Consider the following 22,053-nt stretch of genomic DNA (forward strand, 5'->3'; position numbering starts at 1 on the left):
GTTCATTGTAGTCTATAATTTGCTCAATGTTTGACAAAGCTGTACTAATGCAGTTCATTTCTATTGTTACATTGGTTCTGGGCGTGTTTATGTGAAATAAGATCTTCATCTGAGAGATTTAGTTCGGTCCAAAAGCCTCGAGCCAAACACCAGACACACAATATTAGGAACATGTGGTCTCTGCTGCTGGTTAGGTCTGATTGGCAAAATACATTAACGCACAAACTGGAAAAGTACGGTACAACTTGGGGCAGCAGTTGTAACAACGAACGCCGTTAAAAGTAGAATTTAGACAAGCACTATAAGCTAAACAAAACATAACGACAATATAATGGCTGCTTTTATGCCAGTAGAAATAATGTCAAAGCTAAATATATTCAGGCTTAGTCCAAAGTTCACCTTGTACGCAACGATTTTAAGACACCACGAATTCTTGCAAACAGAAATAAATGCGAGTTTAATAGGCTCTTTAAGTGAATACGATGGGGATAACTACAGAAATGTCCTCGTCCATCACTGTGAATGCGCTGAACCCCATTTTAATGCATTATTAGAGAGTTACCGACTTTATGTTTGGTTCCTTATTTAGACAAACGGTTCTCTTTTATACTATTATATTCTGGGACTGTTCCTGACTTGCGCTCCTGATTCATAATAAGGTCATAGTCCTTTATTCGATTAATCTGTCTTAGGTGACCAAATTTTTACTCGTCTAATATTTATTTTATTAGGATGTATAACAAGAAAAGCAGGAAGGAAAATGCATGTGAGTTTGCTGCAGCTTTTGGAATGACCGGACAGTTTAATCTTACAAAAATGAGATTTACCAGAACTGTAAACATTAAACAAAGAGGTTTTGTCAGTGACACATCTTCCCCGTTTAGTTAACTAATCAAAACAAATCTTTAGTCAACCAAGAATGCGTTTAGTCGACTACAGCCCTGTTAAGCATTAGGGCTGGATATCATTAAGAAGTTGCCGATACGATACATACATCGATACAGTGAGCTTTCGATTCGATACGATTCAGTAAAAAATAAAGGCTAAATCATGTCTGTGATACTAAAAGTCCATTTCTTGTCCAAAGTTCATATGAAATACAGCCACTTTAGTCATTAAAACAGTGAAAATGTCAAATGTGTCACATAAACAAGTCTCCTTCCTCTGAACAAACAACAAAACTGTAGTGTTGTAACAAAATAATTTACTAAAGTACACCAAAAAAATACTCTTGGTGATATATCGATACAGCAGCCCACGATATCGATACTGTATCATCACATTAAACAATATGATATATCAATATTTCAATATTTTTGCACACCCCTAGCTGCAAATAATGATTACTTTATTTATAAAAGTTCTGTTCATATGTGTTTTAGAGTTTCTATAGTATACAGGTAATGATTATGATGCCAAAAAAAGGATTAAGTTAATTTTTCATAGTTGACTAGTGGGGGTGTGCAAAAATGGTGAAATATCGTATTGTTTAATGTGATGATACGCTATCGATATATCGCCAAGAGTATTTTTTTGGTCTATTTTAATTCATCTTTTTTTTTTTTTTGCTTGTTTAGTGGAAGGAAACTCGTTCATGCGAAACATTTGACATTTTCACCGTTTTTGATGATTAAAATGGGCATGTTTCATATCAACGTTGCGAGTGGAAGACTTTTAGTATCACAACCACGACTTAGCCATTATTTTTATTCAACCATACTGAATCGATTTGAAATATATCGTATCGAATCGAAAGCTCACTGTTTCGTATCGTGGCCTGTGTATCGAGGTATGTATCGTATCGGCAACTTCTTAACGATACCCAGCCCTACTGACTACTCACAATTAGTCGATTAATCATTGCAGCCCTGTTAAACATCATGCAAAAATCACCTGTTAAGTGTAAAATGCTTCGGTGGTACTGACCTACGTGTCGCAGTGGGACAGCAGCGATGTGATTTCGGGGCTCATGTACCCCACGGCCTTGGCTGCCTCCAGGATGGCCCTCCGGTACATGCCCTTCTTCTTTCGGTTGAAGCGGGACCTGAAGAGCTCTCTGAACGGCGACAGTTTAGCGACGGACAGCTGCGAGGTGGTGGGCGAGCCGAACCACGCCACCTTCGCCTGGGGCCACTGCGCTTCACAAGTGGCCGTTTCCTGTTTGCGCGTCCCACTTATGCTAAGCACCCGCGCGGGCCACCAGGGGAAACCGTGAATCTTCCCCCAGACTATGTCTCCCACGGAAACGGCGTGCCCCTCCTCGGTAACGCACTTGGTCATGCTGCGGGTGTGCAAGCGGACCGTGATCGGCGGGACAGTCTTGCACCCGTCCCGAGTCGGAACGGAGGAAGAGGTAACGGAGAGGTCCTCCCCCGGGGCGAGATCGCAAAGTTCTGGGGAGGTACCTTCTGAGCTAAAAGACTTGGCTTCATCTAGACTATCACTACTGCACACGGACAAGCTAGACGAATCCGCTTTACGCTTACGGAAATTTATCAAAAGAGTCAAATCGTTATGTCCTCTATCTCCCTCCTCTCCGGAACTACCAGACCACAGCTCCAACGAGTTCTTGCCCTCTCCGGAGTCCTCAGAATGGGGCAAACACGGCCCACTAGACGCCTGCGGTCTCCTGGTTCCATCTACTATCTCCGCTTCGTATTCCACCACGCTCTCCTCGCTTTCCCTTTGCGGGGGTCTCAAGTGGATTTTGGGAGAAGTCAAATCCTGCCCCACGGTTGTATAGGGCCTGGTGAGTTTCAATTTAGGAATGGACACAGTTAAGCCAGATCTAGTCGCGTCTAGAATATGCCGTTGCTCCTTGGTTGTAAGCACCTTCCCGTTTTCTCCTCCCAGTCCATTTGGAACGAGTTGTTTGGGACAGAAAGGCTTGACGGACCCGTGCACTCTCGACGGGATTTTCATGACCTCACCTTTACCTTGCGGAGTGCTGTAAGATATTTTAATAACAGGACTATGTGGAATAACGTCACTATTTGGGAACTTATCGCTTTCTGAAGGGTCGGTCCGTTTGTCCCTTCTTATCCTCTTGCCTTCGAGTGTTGTGCCGTTTTCTCGTCTTCTACTGTCTTTAGTCGTCACTACCTCCTCCTTCCTCGCCAGCTTCGACGCCGGTTCTTTCTCCTCTGCGTCTTCGTCGCTTTGTAGTGCGTTCTCCTTCCTGGACGATTTGTTGCTGACCCCGTCTTTACTGTCCTCGTCGCTGTTGTTTAAAGTATTCTTACACTTTTCGCACAGCACCTGTCGGGGTCGCAAACGTATCGTACTGATGGTCATACGTCCCGGTTCTCTGCCCCGCCGCTTCTTTCGTTTGATCGGCCGAGGCGGAGGCTGTGGGACCCATTGGCTGTAGCTGTGCCGCACCCAGAGAGGCTGAGGAAAAGGTGCTCCTTCAAAATAAGGAGGGTACGGAGGTTGTCCGGCTGGTACAGGAGTGGGCACAGGAACAGGGCAGGGTACGGGGGCACACGTTGGGTCGTTTTCAGGGATGGAGTTTTCGTCCTTTGGTCTTGGATTTGAAACTTGGCTGGGAGATTTGGGAACAGGCTGCTCTGAAGATCCCAGAACCTCTGTTACGTCACACTCCGGTTTGGTGAGCGAGTAGTCCCTGTTTTTCGCAGTGATGTCTGGGAGACAGAAGAGACCAGTCCTGGAAAAGAAAGAGAAGCATTATTATATTACCACTTATTAGGGATGTAACAATAACCGAAATATCATGATGTCATATCATCAAAAGTCTCGTGGGCCATCACAAAATATCGAATTACAAGTTTCTTAGCTTAAATTCGTTGTTATGGTGCAGCAACAGAGAGAACTACATAGACCAAGATCCTTTGCTTGGTTTCAGTCCAATCTAAGTGCTCAAATAACTTATGAAGCACTTTTAAATCTTAATTATTTGGATTATAACGAGAGAAAAACAGCATATTCACAAAATATAGCAATATATATTGTTCCGTGAGCTGCATATCGTGAAAATATCAAGAGATATCGTTACAACCGTACCACTTATGCATACATAATTGTGAGCTTTTACCCCAAATTACGTGATTTTAAACTGCGATAAAGCTATCCACAACCTTTCTCCAAACCCGTAAGTGTGCCTTGTGTTCAAATCCAGCTAAATGTCTTTTATTCAGGTAGTCACTTGAAACAAAAATCAGCCTGTGTTGTAGATTTAAAGCTACAGTCTTTTTTTTTTTTGTGTGTGTTGATGGCAGATATGAAACCGGTTCCCGCTTCTCCCTCGTTTCACCTGGCCTTTGTTCAGGTTCACCTGTACTCTCTAGTCATCTTCTGTCAGGCCAAAATCAGCACATTATTTGACAGCAGTAGGGATGTAACAATAACTGAACTATTGTGATATCGTATTGTCAAAATTCTCACAATAATATCGTGGACCATCACAATATATCGAATTACAAGTCTCTTTGCTTAAATTAAGAGTTATGGTGCAGCAATAGTTAAAAAAGACAGAGGGAACTACATAGACCATGATCCTTTGCTCCATTTCAGCGCAGACTACAAGAAGAAATAACAGTTCTAAGCACTTTTAAGTCTTAGTTCTTTGGATTAAATCTTATCAAGGCATTTTAAGAGGAAAAAGTATCATTAGACTCCACAGAATATCACAATAAATATCGTATCGTGAGATGTATATCGTGAAAATATCTAGAGATTAAGATATTGTTAAATCCCTAATCGTGAGAATCCCCGCCATATCATGAGCTTTCCCACGATATCATAATAAATATCGTACCGTGAGGTTCATACCGTGATATCGTATCGTGAGACTTCGATATCATTACACCCCTAGACAGCAGTAATGCAGAGAGCATTTAGTGGTGTTATGTGAGAATAGAATAGGACAGAGTTGACCAGTCTAATTACAGATTGTAGCTTTAAGGCAGATGGCTGATAAAGTAGAAATAAAGTCTAAATCAGTCTGTCACTAGATAATAATCTCTATTACACCATTTTATTAATCAATTAGAACAATAACCATCTTTGTAATTGACATTTTAAATGCTTGTAAAATGGAGCAGTATCCAGGCTATTTGGTTATAAACTACAAGTGCCCGTGTAACTTGCAGTGAGGACAGTTCTGAGGCCTAATCTAGCAGTGCATTTTTAAGGACACAACCCTGGCCCTGTACTTTAAACGGCCCTTCTAATATAAAGCCTGCACACAGTAAAAGCAGAGACGTAAAGACGAGTTCTGTTTGGCAGCGACTGGACACCCTGACGCCCCGCTCACCGTCACCTGGATGCTGAAATTCTTCCTGGTGGTGGGGGTTGGGGACCGAGCGAGCAGCTAGCATTTATCTGCCCCACTGCTGCCTCAGGCCTGTGCTTTGGTTTGAGTGATTTTGTGAGTCCTTTTTTGCTGTGTGACATTTGCAAACAGGGCCAAAGAAAACCCAGGAGTGCAGCAGTAACATGGCCGAGCGGCTTCAGTCGGAGCAGACAAAGAGCCTACAGGATGCCCCCCTCCCTCCCCAACATCTGACTGAACAAAAACAATCCCATGAATCACTCGGGATTCGGAGGTTAGGAAGGAGCCAGGAGATTTTGGTTTGTTTTTGCATCCGTGCGTACTTGGGGCTTATGTGTGGGGAGATTATTAATTAGAGCACATTTGGGGAGATTGTGTTCCTCCCCACTGTCCCCAGGAGAAGTAGTTGGCAAGCACCTCTCCATAATGGTCCCCGGTGAGGCCTGTTCCTCTCACCTTTTTGGCTGTGCTCGGAGCGGGCCAGAATCCGCCCGCACAGTGACTGACACGGCTGAGCTTGTGAAGAACAGGCCGTGCTCGTGAAACAGAAGGACAGCGCGTCGCCATGATTCAACGCTCTGCTACCAGCCCACACTGTACACTGTAACTAGATGCGCCTGAATGATAAGCGAATGAAGAGATAACAAAACCTGAGTTGAACTGCTAGACAATGATAGGAAATGATTTGGAATGAGCACAAAAGGAGAAGGCAGATTTTTGACAGCAGCAAGGCCCAAATTACAGGCCTATTTAGAGTTATTTGAGGCCTGCGTTTTCCCATTTGGGTGGGTTATTTTCAGGACAGCCTCAGCTCTCACATGAAAAACCATCTCGGCACAGTGAGGGGCAAAGCTGGTCAGGATTCTGATTCTGCGAGGCTATTAATAGGCTAAACCCAGAAGCTTTTCAAGGTGCACAGTGTTACATCAACACAAGGCTTTAATGTGACACTGGACACAGCACTTGATGGGTGTAAAATACAGTTTCATCCTAATTGCAATAGTCCTGCAGCGAAATGACACACAGTTTAAAAGATTACAAAAGTGGAAATATGAGTTTACACACGTGAGAGGTTTTATCAAAGGTTTTCTCCACAGTACCCACTCTCTATTGTCTCAGAGGTGACTGACTGACTGACTGACTACCAGGAGCAAGTCAATTCATCATCATTGTTTCTCATGATGGCAGCAAATTATTCACACTTTAAATCCCACAATCAAAACACAATGAGCTAAATAGACGCAAATAAATCTAAATTATATTATATGATAGTCGAGGCCTGTTTTCTTGACATGGGCTGCAGTTTGATGAGGCTAACAATAAGCTACAGATGAACCCAGTGACATTTGTTATTGTTCTTAAGAAGTCAAGTCTGCACAAAAACACACGTAAAGCGTCTTCGTAAACCGGACACGAACGAGGTGAAAGTTGCGTGATTCGCAGCTTATTTTGTTTATAATCCCACCGGTTAAGCATTAGCCTGTTAGCTCAGAGATAGCTTTTCTACAATAACCTGTATGTGTTTTGTACGGAGGCCCGGTTAGCATCAAAGCTAACTTAGCCGTTAGCACAGTTTAGCATTTCAATCAAAATCAAAATAAAAGGGGAAAATGGCAAAATTAAACCTACTTCTTGTTGCAGTCAAGTAATATCCCGGTGTAGTTTCTTTCTCGGAAGGTCAGTGTCACCACCAATGTGTCGTTTATTATTTGATCGATAGTGACAGGTATCCGAGAGCCGGCCCGCAGCTCTTCGGCCACAGCCTCCATGTTTCCCGGGGAAAGGTGTCCGACAGCGCGGTGCTCTATCCCGGCCAAGGGAGCCACGGTCGCGTCGGCCCAAGATCCGTCTCCCCCTTCGCAATCGGAGCAGGAGGCTACACCAGGGCATAAAATGACGCCATCGCCCCCGCCAAGTCAATTACAACCGCGCTGCCACCGCTGACATCACGCTCCTGTGGCTGTGTGGAGCCAGAAGACACAGCTCCCCAAGACGAGGCCTTCCCTTTCTCTGCTCCTCTCTGCTGCTGCTGCTGCTGCTGCTGCTGCTACAACACCACCACCACCACCACGTTTGGCCCAGGTTATTTCAATGCAGCCATTTCTATGTAGCAAAGCACAGAGAGGTGGGTTTAATCTATGTAAATGCACCAAGAGAAGAAGAATCACATCATCATAGTCCTTGTTTTACCCCCCCCACTATATCCTCTTTAGTATTTTTATTTTAACCAGAATTTCATAATAAAAAACTGGGACAAGTGAAATAAAGGAAACTGTGATGTAGATCTCATTCATGATTAACTTGTGAGTCAGTATAGTCACGTTTTCTTTGTGTTTTAGTCATTTTTAAGCAGATTTTTTTGCATTTTACTCGCTTTATCCAAATCTCACGATACGATATTTTCACGATATGCATCTCACGGTACGATATCTATTTTCATTCCGCACTCTTCTCTCCAATTTATGTCTCTCTTTTTTAATTTTAATCTTCATGATTATTTATGTTTTTAATTGTTTTTATTATGATTTTAATGTATTTCTTATTCTGTAAAGCACTTTGAATTATATTGTGTACGAATTGTGCTATACAAATAAACTTGCCTTGCCTTGCCTATTGCGATATTTGTGGAGGATAACAAAACTGTGAATATGCGACTTACTTCTTTAAAAAACATTAAGCTAGAAAAGTGTTATATCCAAATCTCACGATACAATATTTTCACGATATGTAACTCGCGGTACGATATTTATTGCGATATTTGTGAAGACTAACAAAACTATGAATATGCTACTTACTTCTCAAAAAATTATTAAGATATAAAAGTGTTAAATCTTAATTCTTCAATGTCTAAATCTCACGACATATTTACACGATACGCATCTCACGGTACGATATTTATTGCGATATTTGTCAAGACTAACAAAACTATGAATCTGCTACTTCTCTAAAAAACATCAAGATTAAAAGTGTTAAATCTTAATACTTAGACATCCAAATCTCACGATACGATATTTTCACAATACTCATCTTACGGTATGATATTTATTGCGATATTTGTGGAGGCTTCTTTCTTCTTACTTCTTAAAAAAAAACCAAAACACACTAATATTGTAATATGAAGAATTAAGTTTAAAAAGTGTTATAAATGTTAAGTCTCAATTGACAACACCAAAGGATCATGGTCTATGTAATTCCCTTTGTTTTTTAAACTACTGCTGCACCAGAACAATGAATTTAAGTAAAGAGACTTGTAGTTCGATATATATTGTGACAGTCCGTGATATTATTGTGAGACTTTTGACGACACGATATCACGATATTTCGGTTATTGTTACATCCCAACCGCGCTGCCACCGCTGACATCACGCTCCTGTGGCTGTGTGGAGCCAGAAGACACAGCTCCCCAAGACGAGGCCTTCCCTTTCTCTGCTCCTCTCTGCTGCTACAACAACAACAACAACACCACCACCACGTTTGGCCCAGGTTATTTCAATGCAGCCATTTCTATGTAGCAAAGCACAGAGAGGTGGGTTTAATCTATGTGAATGCACCAAGAGAAGAAGAAGAATCACATCATCATAGTCCTTGTTTTACCCCCCCACTATATCCTCTTTAGTATTTTTATTTTAACCAGAATATCAAAATAAAAAACTGGGACAAGTGAAATAAAGGAAATTGTGATGTAGATCTCATTCATGATTAACTTGTGAGTCAGTATAGTCACGTTTTCTTTGTGTTTTAGTCATTTTTAAGCAGATTTTTTTGCATTTTACTCGCTTTACTAAGGATATAACGATATCCAAATCTCACAATATGAATCTCACGGTACGATATCTGTTGCGATATTTGTGGAGGATAACAAAACTGTGAATATGCTACTTACTTCTCTAAAAATTAAGATTTTAAAGTGTTAAATCTTTATTCTTCAATGTCTAAATCTCACGATATATTTACACGATATGATTCTCACGGTACGATATCTGTTGAGATATTTGTGAAGACTAACAAAACTATGAATATGCTACTTACTTCTTTAAAAAACATTAAGCTTTGAAAGTGTTAAATATTAATTCTTCGATATCCAAATCTCACAACACGATATTTTCACGATATGAATCTCACGGTACGATATTTATTGCAATATTTGTGAAGACTAACAAACTATTCTTTAAAAAACACTGATCATATTACAACAGTACCATTATTAATAGTAAGAATTAAGATTTAAAAGTGTTAAATCTTAATACTTAGACATCCAAATCTCACGATTCGATATTTTCACTATACGCATCTCACGGTATGATATTTATTGCAATATACGATATATTGCAATATAAAATACGATATCACGATATTACAGTTAGTGTTACATCTGTTGGCAGGGATTAAATTGGTTAAAAATAGGGACACCTGGGACAATTCTCATATAAAACTGGGACAAATCACTGGTTTTCGATTAATCTGCTGGGACAGGAGACACAAGGCTCAAAACTAGGACTGTCTTGGGTAAACAGAGACGTTTGGTCACAAAATTAATGACATAATATGGTATACTTTATTTCTTATGCCTAACTTCCATCCAGACATCTGTTTGATCATAGAACATAAAGACTTAGTTTAATCCTGGTTTATTCTGAGGAAGATTTAGTCAAAATTGAGAGTTGGCCCTATAATGAACATTAAAATCAATCAACGTCAAATAATTACTCATGTAAATGTTGACTTGCTCCCATTTCAGTTCACTAAAAATAAAAGCTTGGTTTTGTTTGGACTTGATGTTAAACGCTAATAGCATAATTACTTTTTTTTTTTTTTTTTTTTTTTTTTGAAACTCCGCTTGGAATAGAAATTTAATTTGTTTAAAGTCAGTTATTATGTGTTTTAGTCATTCCTCACAGAGCATAGGGGACATTTTACCCAGTCAAGACAAAACAATTGTTCTGATTTGGTAACACATAATGAACATCACTGTTTATTATTTACAAATGAGTGACAAATTAAGAGTAGCCCTTTCGCGTATTCACATCTCAAACCAGTAATTATGTGTGATTCTTTGTCTCTGCAACCAATCGAACCATAATTATACAACATGTTTTGAAAAATAAATTAGCTTTTGTTTTCTATAGACAAAATGAACCACAATTTAAGACAATCCATGTTGCTTGAATTTTAATAGCATAAACAAGTACGAATCTCCTTTTCTCTCATTTATCTTTTCGCTGAGTAAAATCCAAACACACTTTTGCGTTTCATGTCGAGAAGTTCAGCCTGTAACCTCCTCATCTGTCAATCAAATAAAAGGTGATCAAAAACACATTCAAGTCAATACAACGTGTAATTTTATTGTTTAGATTAATATGAGGAAAAATCCAGACCTCTTTGACGTCACACTCTGCTTCCCAGATCAGATCCGTGTTAAACTCTGTTGTGTTCCTGCGTCGTTCCTCTATTCTCTGGACAATGGCGTTAATTTTCTGCCGTAGCTGCTGGACGGCCCTGAGGGGTACACGCAGGGCAAAGGTCAAACCCAGGACTCAATATTAATGAATAAGAAATGGATAGACTCTTTATTACAGAAGCAGTAGATAATAAATGTCACAACATGCGGGGCCTGTTGGAGATCTGTCTTAATTATGAAACAGACATTCATGTACAAATGTTGATATAAAACAAAGTGAACACACGTGTGGAAACCAGTTTTATTTACATACAATAGATTCATATCATGATGTAAGCACATCCTCCCCGTCTTTTGTTAGGACATTCATTAAAAAATGGCTACTAATCTGCTCACACAAATGACAGTTTTAATGAAGATATCCAGTATAAATAAGCTCCAGCTATTTGGCATACATCATTTCCACCTTTTTGTCTTGGTCTTTTGGGATCAGCATTGGATTATTAATGCTTTGAACTGTATTGTTTAGTCAAAACAGCTCCATTCAGCAAGAACAAAGAATGTCGTGGGTGGATGCACTGACACAGTCTGACCACTAGCTGGCTCCAAATGGCCACTTGCAGTTTGTCTTTCTGCTTATGAAGATTGTGGGATATAAAATATAAGGCCAGGATGTGTATAAATGGGCTTTGTGACTACAAGAGAGCATTTGTTTTATGTAAAATAAATGATTAGTGTAGTCTTTGAGGAAAATATAGAATATATACTGCACTTAACACGCTTGGCGGGACTCTCAGAGTAGTAGTAGTTGTTATTCAGTCGTTCATAATGTTGGTGGTAAGATTTTAAAGCCACAGTTGTGTGTTTACCTTCCGTTTTAGTTTTAGTTTTTCCTCGAGTGATGCAGAAAAGAGCGAGCCACTGTCTGTGTGAATGTTCATGTATGTTAGCTGCCCTGTGGCTGGGTGACGAAAGCAAGCCTACCAATCTGCGCCAATGGCATCCTGACCTATAATCAGTCTCACACTTACACACTCACACACACCACAGTCATACTAAAGTGGTTGAGGTGTCTTGCCCAAGGACACATGACAATAAACACTGTCTGAAACTGGACTTGAACCGTAGACCTTTGGAATAGTGAGCAAACACTTTAACGCCATAAACTATATCAACTGGTGTTTTTTTTCCAATGCTCAGATCTAAAATATCATCCATTAACTCATATTATAATGCATACTGATACTGAAATGTCGATTTAAATGTTCAAATACTGAATATTACATCCGCTCCAGTCGCTCTGTACCTGCTCTCCTCATACTGGATGGTGCTGTGGGCCTGGCGTTGAGCTAAATCACTGCTGTTCTCTGCTTCGGGCCTTGTATCTGGTTCTGCTTCCTGTTGATTTATTCACACAGACAGTATTAGTTTACATCAGAACAACATTAATACTCGAGTCAAGCTGGATATGTGAGATCTGTGTGTCAAATTACCCAAATAGACCTCTACATACAAGTCCCCAGTGAGTGCTTTCACAGCTGCTTGAGAATATTTCCCTTTTTGCTGAATGCTAGTAAACGGTACTGACGTAGAAATTACTAAGAAGTGTTTAGTGGAGGTTTGAGTGCGAGTCCTGTCAGCTGTAATAACACAATGTGGCTGCTGCGGAGGTTTTTATGATTTCCTTGGCTTCGTTTTTCTATTAAACAGCACATTTCCCAATAGAAACACTCACTTTTCATGTGCCCCTCTTTCTTCAGCTATTACAGTTCGTCCAGTGGATTTCGCAATTGTTCCAGACATTGGTGTGGATATTATATTGTTGCACTCACTGATCTGACAGCAACAGCCGCGTGATATGAACCATATAAAGTTGTGCAGCAAAAAGGCGTCATAGTTTCCGACAAGGAAGCGTTTTCTTTTTTTCCAAATCAGAAAATATATACAACTTTAAGCCATAAAAGCCAAAGCCATAAAAAAAGCATTGTGTAACGTCTGGTGGAGGGTCCGCTGCCTGCTTTTCCACGGAGATGTTATTGTTTTGACTAGAATTTCCCACAATATGCCTTTAAATGTGTTATTTATCTCTATACTGAAGAAAACAGATGAAGTTACAAGTCAGATCTGTTGAGGAGATCCCGATTACACTTAGAAAGCATGTTTTTAAGGTATTTTGGAGCTGTCGAAAAACTGTAATTTAATAAACTACTACCAGTGTTGGGGAGTAACAGATTACATGTACTGGAGTTACGTAATCAGAGTACACATTATGAGTAACTGTATTCAGTTACAGTTACTGTTTCAGTGAGTGGTAATTGGATTACAGTTACTTTGTTGAAATAAATGGATTACACGCCGGTATTTTCCTGTTTTCACATTTTTGGCTATATCCTTTTTTTTTCAGTAATTCCACTCATGGCCAGAAACTAAACCAGATCTAAACTAGAGCTAAACCAGGACTAAACCAGGTCTAAACCAGGACTAAACCAGGACTAAACCAAGGACTAAAACCAGGACTAAAACCAGGTCTTCTAAAACCAGGTCTAAAACAAGTCTAAAACAGGACTAAAACAGGTCTAAAACAGGTCTAAACAGGTCTAAACCAGGACTAAAACAGGACTAAATCATGCTGCGTGGACGTGTCTCCTCTTCTTCTATCAAGAATATTTTTAAATTGGTTCAGTAAAGTCTGGGCTTTTTATTTTCTTTTAGCAGACAAAATATCTTATGTTACGATCTCCTCGTCTTTGTTTCTCTACAGCAAATCAAGTAATCCAAAGTATTCAGATTACGTTACTCACTTTAAGTAATTTAATGGATTACGTTACAAACTACATTCTGGGTTATGTAATCTGTAATCTGTAGGGGAATACATTTTAAAAGTAACCTTCCCAACACTGACTACTACATAGATAAGTCTGGTATCATACTGTGAAAAAAGACCTGGCAAAGTAGTAACATCTCCACAGAGACAAGCGGGTAGTGGACCCCTTTCGTAGAAGTTACATAGAGCAGTGTTTCCCAAACTTTTCTTCTGGGGACCCATGTTTTAAAAATCACAAACCTCCACGACCCAAGTCAATAGACATTATTCGTAAATCACAAGATAAAAGTGGATTTGACTTGTGGAACTGATTATTGAACATTAATGAGGATATTCTATTGTTGACTGAGAGAACAATTAGTATTACTCAAGTTTTAAACAATGAAAAACAGTCATTGAACCAGCAATAAAAGGATCCGTAAGTCGCCTATTTGGACATTAAAAGTAGCCAATTTCTTTTTCTTTTCATCATCATTCAATTGAATCAGCAATATTGGAACAAAATAGTCAATCAAATAATCACAAAAAGAATAGAAATGATACAAAACATGTCTTGACATTTCAATCTACATACAGATCGTGACAAGGTGACTCAAAAAAAATCTCTCACGACCCACCTGAGGGTCACAATGACATAGTGCACCTCTAATTACTGAGTTATCATGGGAATACAACTTCTTACAACTCACAATTTATTCATTCATTCATTCTCTATTATAATTACTCATATTTACTTAGAAAATCAGCTGACCAGTATTTTAACTCGATCGATTAGTAATGTTTTGATACTGCCCTATTTAATAAAACAGACTAAATGAAGAAACACACGTGTGCCCCATTTGTCTCAGTACGAAGTTCCCTTGTAAAATGTCTTATCTTTTCAGAACAAACCCACTGACAGATCCCTCACATGCTTCTAATAGCCCCACCCTTAATCAATGTCACTCTCGTCGCGAAGCATTAATCAGCCCGGGCTCTGCGGCAGACGTGGTGTTCTGCCGCCCCCTGGTGGTAAGACGTGACTTCACACACCTCACCGTCACTGTACCTCGTTTTGTCTTTGGCGTCCTGCCTTCTTCTGCCTGTGTCCCGCCTGCTGTGGGGTCCTGGCTTGGGTCCACCACTTGCGCAGAGCTTCTTGGCTCCTGCGAAACAAAAACAAAACACTGTAATAGATCCTCGTACAAAGACAATGGTGCCGAGGGGTTTGTTAGTGGAAAGTTGCAGTCTCTAAATATTGATCTATTTTTATAAACTGGACATAAAGTTGAGTAAACAAAAAAAGTACAACTATAATGAAAATATTGTGTGGTCCAAGCTTTACTTCCATTAAAATAGATGTATGAGAGTTGATATCTATATATAAAGGTTGTTAACCAAGGTAGACAAAGCGTACAATTACATTTAGGATAGTTTTTTTTTTTTTTTTATGGGCACTGCCTGCACACGTGGGAAGGTATATAACTCTCTTGCAGCTTATTTCAAGGTGAGAGACGTTTGAAAAGCAATATGTTGTCTCTTTTTAATAACTGTGATGTCAAAACTGAAGCATGTCAAGCTCGTAAAGACCAACGCAAATTCCTCTAGTTGCAGGTCTACATTAGGGCTGGGTATCATTAAGAAGTTGCCGATACGATACATACCTCGATACACAGGCCACGATACGATACATATCTTGATACAGTGCACTTTCGATTTGATATATTTCAAATCGATTTGATACGGTTCAATAAAAAATAAAGTCTAAATCATGTCTGTGATACTAAAGTCTTTGTTAAACCACTTCTGGTGCAAAGTTCATATGAAACACAAACATTTTAATCATCAAAACAGTGAAAATATCAAATGTGTCGCATAAAAGAGTTTCCTTTCACTCCACAAGCCACAAAACTGTAGCTCTGTAACAAAATAATTTAGTAAAACACACGTAAAAATACTCTTGTTTATATATCGATACAGTAGCCCACGATATCGATACTGTATCATCACATTAAAGGATACGATATATCGATATTCCGATATTTTTGCACACCCCTAGTCTGCATATTGTGAATGCGTTGTCTCACTTCCTCCTCTGCTCCAGCATGGCCTCCTTCTCCTTGAGCTCCCTGAGTGCAGCCTGCCTCCTCTCCTCAGACCTGTTCCACACATGAGCGTCCAGCAGCAGTGGAGTCACTCCGGCCCGGGTCGCCTTCTTCCTGGAAAATAAATTGAAACTAAATGGTTTCTTTTTATTGGCCTTCTGAGCGCGGAGCCCGGGCAGAGAGTGCCTGGAGGTCTTATCACTGCCCTCAGCACAGTGTCATTAAAAGTGTTTCTCTAGCCTTCCTCCGTACTCCTCCAGAGCCGTATAATATAACCGCTTTGAATCTCTGCCACTAAAAATAATAGATTCGCTGCCTCTATCCGACTGTGCAGCCCTACACAGCCAGAGTGCAGTCTATTTAGAAAAAAGGGAGAGTACTTGAGACTAGATTTAAACCCCAGCTTCAAAAGCCATTTGTCTCCACAATAAATTGAATACACTTTGCTTGGCCTTGGACTGAGCCTGAAGAAGAAACATTATTATAGAACTTTAGTATAGTCCAAGGACCAAGGACATAATGGTATATATTCTACTTTATTATTATTATTTACCATCCATCATAAAGTAACAAACAAAGAGTTCAAATCTTGTGTTATCACTGGCATTGGTCAGATGATGTGCCCATAATGTTTATACTATAGTTGTTCTGTTTATATATTTTCTATTTCTATTTCTGCTCTTTAAATTGTTTGTACACCACTCTGGACAGCTGTGGTTGTTTTAAATGTGCTATATAAATCCTAAAATTTTAAAAACTGCTTTTTGGATACATATTTGTGAAATCTGAGCCACTCCCTCTCATCACAACAACAGTTTCTTCCACTCTGTTGTTGTTGTTGTTACCTTTTCAGAGCAGGCAGGGTGCGTTTGGGTGGTTTGGGTGGTTTGGCGGCTCTCTCCAGTTCAGCCTTCTCCATTAAACTCATCTGGAGTTTGAGCTCTCTGAACCTCTCCAGCTCTTCCTCCGCCGTGGCCCCCTCCTCTTCCTCCTCCAGTTCGGACCCCATCAGCTCCAGCGGCAGCCTCTCCACGACAGGAGTCTCTACACCGCAGACAGAACGAGAACATTAGTGATTTGCTAATGAATCCGATTATTGCCTTTATTCAGCATCCTTTAGTTTTGGGTGAGCGTTGATGAACACCATACTACTGCCATAAAACCACGTACTTATGAGCTATGTTTTTATTTATTAGGTGCACGTAACACATTATTTCACTTGCTTTCACTTCATATTTGGATATATAATCAGGAAATCTCCTCAAAATGTTGCATATAACAGGAAAATGAAACCGTGAATAAACAGAAAACTGGAATCAATGAAGATAAATCCTGTTTGCAACACATTCTCATATTAAAATTAACTATTGGTGAACACCTACAATAAATGAATGGATTGACTTGATATATAATATTTTTTTTAAATGGAAAGGATTACATTTAAGCTGAAGCTACAAAGTGATATAATTGAAACCTATTGGTCAAAATGGTTGCGGTATGTAACGACAAAAAGACCTGACTTAGTTATGTCTGTATATCTACCCCCAATGTCTTGTTTTGTTTTGTTCTTACTGTTTGAATGTTGTCTGTTTTTAATGTGTCCTTATACAAGATAAAAATCCAATAAAAAGTGAATGACAAAAAAAAAAAAGAACTATTGGTGAAGTGCTGACGATGCATTTACAGCAGGGGTGTCAAACTCATTTTGGTCCGGGGGCCGTATCCAACCTACTTTGATCCCAAAGGGGCCGGATCAGAAAACGCATGGCATTTAAACCCCAAAAATAACAATAAGTTCAAATATTTGTGCAGAGAAACACAAATCTATTACAGAAATCTTTTTTAATTGATGAACTCTTTCTTTTACAAAATGTTATAATATTATAAACAACCTAAAACTTAAAAAATAAATAAATAAAATGAAATTTCAACACAATGTTTTAACATTAACTTGTATGCAAATAGGAATAAGTCAATTTTTCTTGGAAAATCCTGCACTCGGCTCCACTTTTCTCATTTTTGACATTTTTCTGATGAGGGTGTCACGGTCAACAGTCAAAACGATCGTCCTTTAAGAGCGTTTGGAAAGAGACAAGTCTTCATTTGTGCTTCTCTGGTGGGAGGGGCCACGTACAGAGGCTCTGGAGACGCTGCTCTGCTCAGCGGTGCAGAAACTTACCAATATATTAATAGAAAATATAATTCAAATATTTTAGTAGAAAATCAGCCAAGGGCCAGATTAAAGGTGTTGGAGGGCCAGATCTGGCCCCCGGGCCATATGTTTGACACCTGTGATTTACAGTGTCGATTACTGACTGTTGTACTTTGTTTATCTAAAGCGCAAACATACTTTTAATTACATTATATTTATAAGATCAGGGATTTAAGCTCAGTATAAATGTATTTAAACTCTACTTTCTTGCCATATTCGCACAGTGTTATCTTAGTAGTGCACAGAGATGTTGTCCAGAGAAGTTTGTCACTATTCATAAAAACATCCAAATGTGGCTGTAAGATGAATCGCAATGGATTTGAAATTGTAATTTGAAGGCCACTGGTCACAGCAAATCTCAAAGACTGCGGTTACATTTAAGTATTATTTCCTCTCCAAATAACACAATATTTGGTCTTAGTGTGGATAAAACTTTCTAATCCAGCTGTTTACACCACTACAAAGGGGCTTTGAAATGCATAGAAATGTGTATGAGCTCATATTTCAGCCATCAGTCAACAAAATAACGCTCACTGCTACTCCTGATAATGCTCCTTGTTAAAAAAAAAAAAGTTATTCTCCAAAATGATTTCAGCCCTAACAGAGTAGAGCTTTTTTAATAAGCTGAGACGAAATGTATAACTTGAAAGGATTCGCAAATTGGCCGTCGCATAGACCGAATAAAGAAGTGGACTAAGGGAGTGTAACGTCGCCCATAGTGTTCGGCTCCAGTCAAACGAAGCTCACAGAGGCAGGCGGTTATAGGGGAGATTTTGGAGGTGAGTTCCATAAACATTTCAGCTCATTTTCATTTCAGTTTTTCTAGTTTCTAGTTTCAGTGTAAAGTAGGGGTGTAACAATATCCAAGTTTCACGATATGATATCTTCACGGTATGAACCTCACGGTACGATATTTATTGCGATATCGTAGGAAAGCTCACGAAGAGGCTCATGATTAGAGATATAACAATATACAAATCTCTCTGTACAATGTTTTCAAGATATACAGCTCAAGGTATATTTATTGCGATATTTTGTGGAGCTTAACAAAACTATTAATGTGCGACGTTTTCCTCTTAAAATGCCTTGACAAGACTTAATCCAAAGAACTAAGACTTAAAAGTGCTTAGAACTGTTATTTCTTCTTGTCGTCTGCACTGAAATGGAGCAAAGGATCATGGTCTATGTAGTTCCTTCTGTCTTTTTTTTAGCTATTGCTGCATCATAACTCTTAATTTAAGCAAAGAGACTTGTAATTCGATATATTGTGATGGTCCACGATATTGTTGTGAGAACTTTGACGATACGACATCACGATATTTCGGTTACTGTTACATCCCTAATGTAAAGTCAGTTGGATTCAGACTCAATGAAGCCAGAAGCCCCCGTCCTCACTTCCTATTTCATTCAGAATTTCATCAGAATATACTGTTTTGACTATTAGTTTTTATTTAAAGGTGCACTGTGTAACTTTTCTGCTGGAGGGTATAACATCTGCTTGTCTCCATGACATTAAACATTGTTTTTGCATTTAGGTGCCTTCATTGCTCTAAATTAAACTAAAATGATGTATTCTTATCAGCAGCAGGCCTGTAACTTGCCTCTCAATGGAGATAGATGTGTTTAATGCCATATTGTGGAACTTTCTTGGTCTAACATTACAAAGTGAACCTCATAAGAATATTTAAAGCCCCACTGTGAAAGATTATTAAAGCCATACTTTGGAAGACTGCGCACAGGAAGCAACAAACATCTCCCTTACACTGTGTTTCTTGGAACACCAGTGATTTTATTAACAAAACATTTCGGCTCATTTTGTTCCATATTAGGAATAGGAATTTATTTATGGAAAAAATAGCAAAATAAAAACAGCAGGGTCATGTAGAGCGGGTTAATATGAACATTTTAAGACCAAAATGACGAGACTCACTGCAGCAGTTACAGAGACACGGGCGACAATCTTTCAATGTAAAGTTGGAAACAGTTACAGTGGAGCCGGAAGCGCCCCCATACTCACTTCCTGTTTGGAATGTGGCAACTTGTGGGTTAGCTGTATCCATTAACAGTAAATGGTAAATGGTCACCAACTTCAAGGCACTCAAAGCGCTTTACAACAAGGAACCACTCACCCATTCACACACCAGTGTACGCAGACACTGTGGGCAAGGTGGGTTAAGTGTCTTGCCCAAGGACACAACGACAGCATTCATCTGGAATCACACCAGCCAACCTGCAGTCAGTGGATCTGACCGCTCAACCTGTGATGCTTCATGTTGAGAGCTGGATTCAAACCACCAACCTTTAGATCAGTGGGCGAATGCTCTACCAACTGAGCTACTGCCGCCTTCCCAGTGTTGGGAAGGTGACTTTTAAAATGTATTCCCCTACAGATTACAGATTACATACCCCAAAATGTAGTTTGTAACGTAATCCATTAAATTACTTAAAGTGAGTAACGTAATCTGAATACTTTGGATTACTTGATTTTCTGTAGAGAAGCAAATACGAGATCTTCACATGAGATGTTTTGTCTGATAAAAAACAATAAAAAAGCCCAGACTTTACTTAATCGTATTAAAAATATTATTGATAGAAGAGGAAGAGACACGGTCCGCGCAGCATGGTTTAGTCCTGTTAAATCCTGGTTTAGACCTGGTTTAGACCTGGTTTTAATCCTGGTTTAGTCCTGGTTTAGACCTGGTTTAGACCTAGTTTAGACTTGGTTTAGACCTGGTTTAGACCTGGTTTAGACCTGGTTTAGTCCTGGTTTTAGTCCTGGTTTAGACCTGGTTTAGACCTGGTTTTAGACCTGTTTTAGTCCTGGCTTTAGTCCTGGTTTAGACCTGGTTTAGACCTGGTTTTAGTCCTGCTTTAGTCCTGGTTTAGACCTGGTTTAATCCTGGTTCAGACCTAGTTTAGACCTGGTTTTAGACCTGGTTTAGACTTGGTTTAGACCTGGTTTAGACCTGGTTTTAGTCCTGGTTTGAGTCCTGGTTTTAGTCCTGGTTTAGACCTGGTTTAAACCTGGTTTAGACCTGGTTTAGACCTAGTTTAGACCTGGTTTTAGACCAGGTTTAGAACTGGTTTTAGAACCTGGTTTTAGACCTGGACCTGGTTTAGACCTGGTTTAGACCTAGTTTAGACCTGGTTTTAGACCAGGTTTAGACCTGGTTTGAGATCTGGTTTGAGACCTTGTGTCCAGCAATGAGTGGAATTATCGAGAAAAAAAAAAAAAAAAAGGGAACACCCCAAAATGTGAAAACAGGAAAATACCGCCGTGTAATCCATTTATTTCAACCAAGTAACTGTAATCCAAGTACCACGCACTGAAACAGTAACTGTAACTGAATACAGTTACTCATAATTTGTACTGTACTTGATTACATAACTCCAGTACATGTAATCTGTTACTCCCCAACACTGTCCATTTATATACGGTTTATGATTTGAAACAGTGGAAAAACCCCGGAAAGAACCTCCACTAACACACGGCAGATGGATTTTGTATGAGGTTCGGTGATTATCAAGGTCCAGATTTACACTAATGAGTCTCCTCTAGGTGCCAATTACAGTCATTATCACTAAGACCTTTTATTTGTCGAATCCATCCACTGACAGCATTGATGGCAGTAATAGCTCGGTGTCCTGTCTGTCTGTCACTGGATTTGTGCTGTGTTAATGCATTTCGGAGGATTACAGAAAGTGAAAAATTGAAGTGCGATTCTGGCTTTACCTTGTGGCTCGTGGGGGCTAATCTTTCCCATGTTATCTCAGCTGAAAAGGGTTGATGACACTGCAATATGTAAATGAAGGTATATGCAAATCCCATTAAAGCTACATTTACAATATGAGCCGATTCAATAAAAGGCGCTTCCCTGCGGAGCTCTGAGGCCTGTCTTTGTTAATAACCCAGTGTGAAGGCAGATAAATCATTTGATTGAGGGCTCGGGCTTGGCTCGCTGTGCATCGGCCGCGCTGCAAAAATAGAATATCCAGCTCTGGTTAAAAGTACTTTCATTCAGAATTTCATCAGAATATACTGTTTTGACTATTAGTTTTTATTTAAAGCTGCACTGTGTAACATTTCTGCTGGAGGGTATAACATCTGCTTGTCTCCGTGGCGTTAAACATATGCCGTATTTTGCCTTTAGGTTCATTTACTGCTCTAAATTCAACTTAAATGATGTATTCTTACTGCCAGCTGGTGTGTAACTTGGTCTGGTGGTGCCTCCTGCTTGTTTT

At 39.5% G+C, this 22,053-nt stretch overlaps 2 protein-coding genes across 3 annotated transcripts in view; both read right to left on the reverse strand.

Annotated features, from left to right (window-relative positions):
* Positions 1-7,458, reverse strand: part of pwwp2b (PWWP domain containing 2B) — a 52,238-nt gene extending 44,780 nt beyond the window's left edge. The window contains exons 1-2 of one of the 2 annotated variants that reach the window (XM_020935685.2): positions 6,923-7,458; positions 1,927-3,667 (exon numbers count right to left, since the gene is read on the reverse strand). In XM_020935685.2, coding sequence (XP_020791344.1) covers positions 1,927-3,667; positions 6,923-7,062 — 1,881 coding nt within the window. In that variant the 5' untranslated portion in view covers positions 7,063-7,458. The remainder of the gene's footprint in view (positions 1-1,926; positions 3,668-6,922) is intronic. The other variant, XM_020935680.2, reaches the window with a different exon arrangement.
* Positions 7,459-10,129: 2,671 nt separating this feature from the next.
* LOC110170243 (leucine-rich repeat-containing protein 27) overlaps positions 10,130-22,053 on the reverse strand; it is a 31,201-nt gene continuing 19,277 nt past the window's right edge. Inside the window, exons 7-12 of the mRNA XM_055162593.1 lie at positions 16,445-16,643; positions 15,582-15,713; positions 14,564-14,660; positions 11,998-12,089; positions 10,669-10,789; positions 10,130-10,576 (exon numbers count right to left, since the gene is read on the reverse strand). Coding sequence (XP_055018568.1) covers positions 10,502-10,576; positions 10,669-10,789; positions 11,998-12,089; positions 14,564-14,660; positions 15,582-15,713; positions 16,445-16,643 — 716 coding nt within the window. The 3' untranslated portion in view covers positions 10,130-10,501. The remainder of the gene's footprint in view (positions 10,577-10,668; positions 10,790-11,997; positions 12,090-14,563; positions 14,661-15,581; positions 15,714-16,444; positions 16,644-22,053) is intronic.

Source organism: Boleophthalmus pectinirostris, unplaced genomic scaffold (genome assembly GCF_026225935.1).
Source record: "Boleophthalmus pectinirostris isolate CB_2022bp ecotype Guang Dong unplaced genomic scaffold, ASM2622593v1 HiC_scaffold_5, whole genome shotgun sequence".
In the NCBI taxonomy this organism is placed as follows: Eukaryota; Metazoa; Chordata; class Actinopteri; order Gobiiformes; family Gobiidae; genus Boleophthalmus; species Boleophthalmus pectinirostris.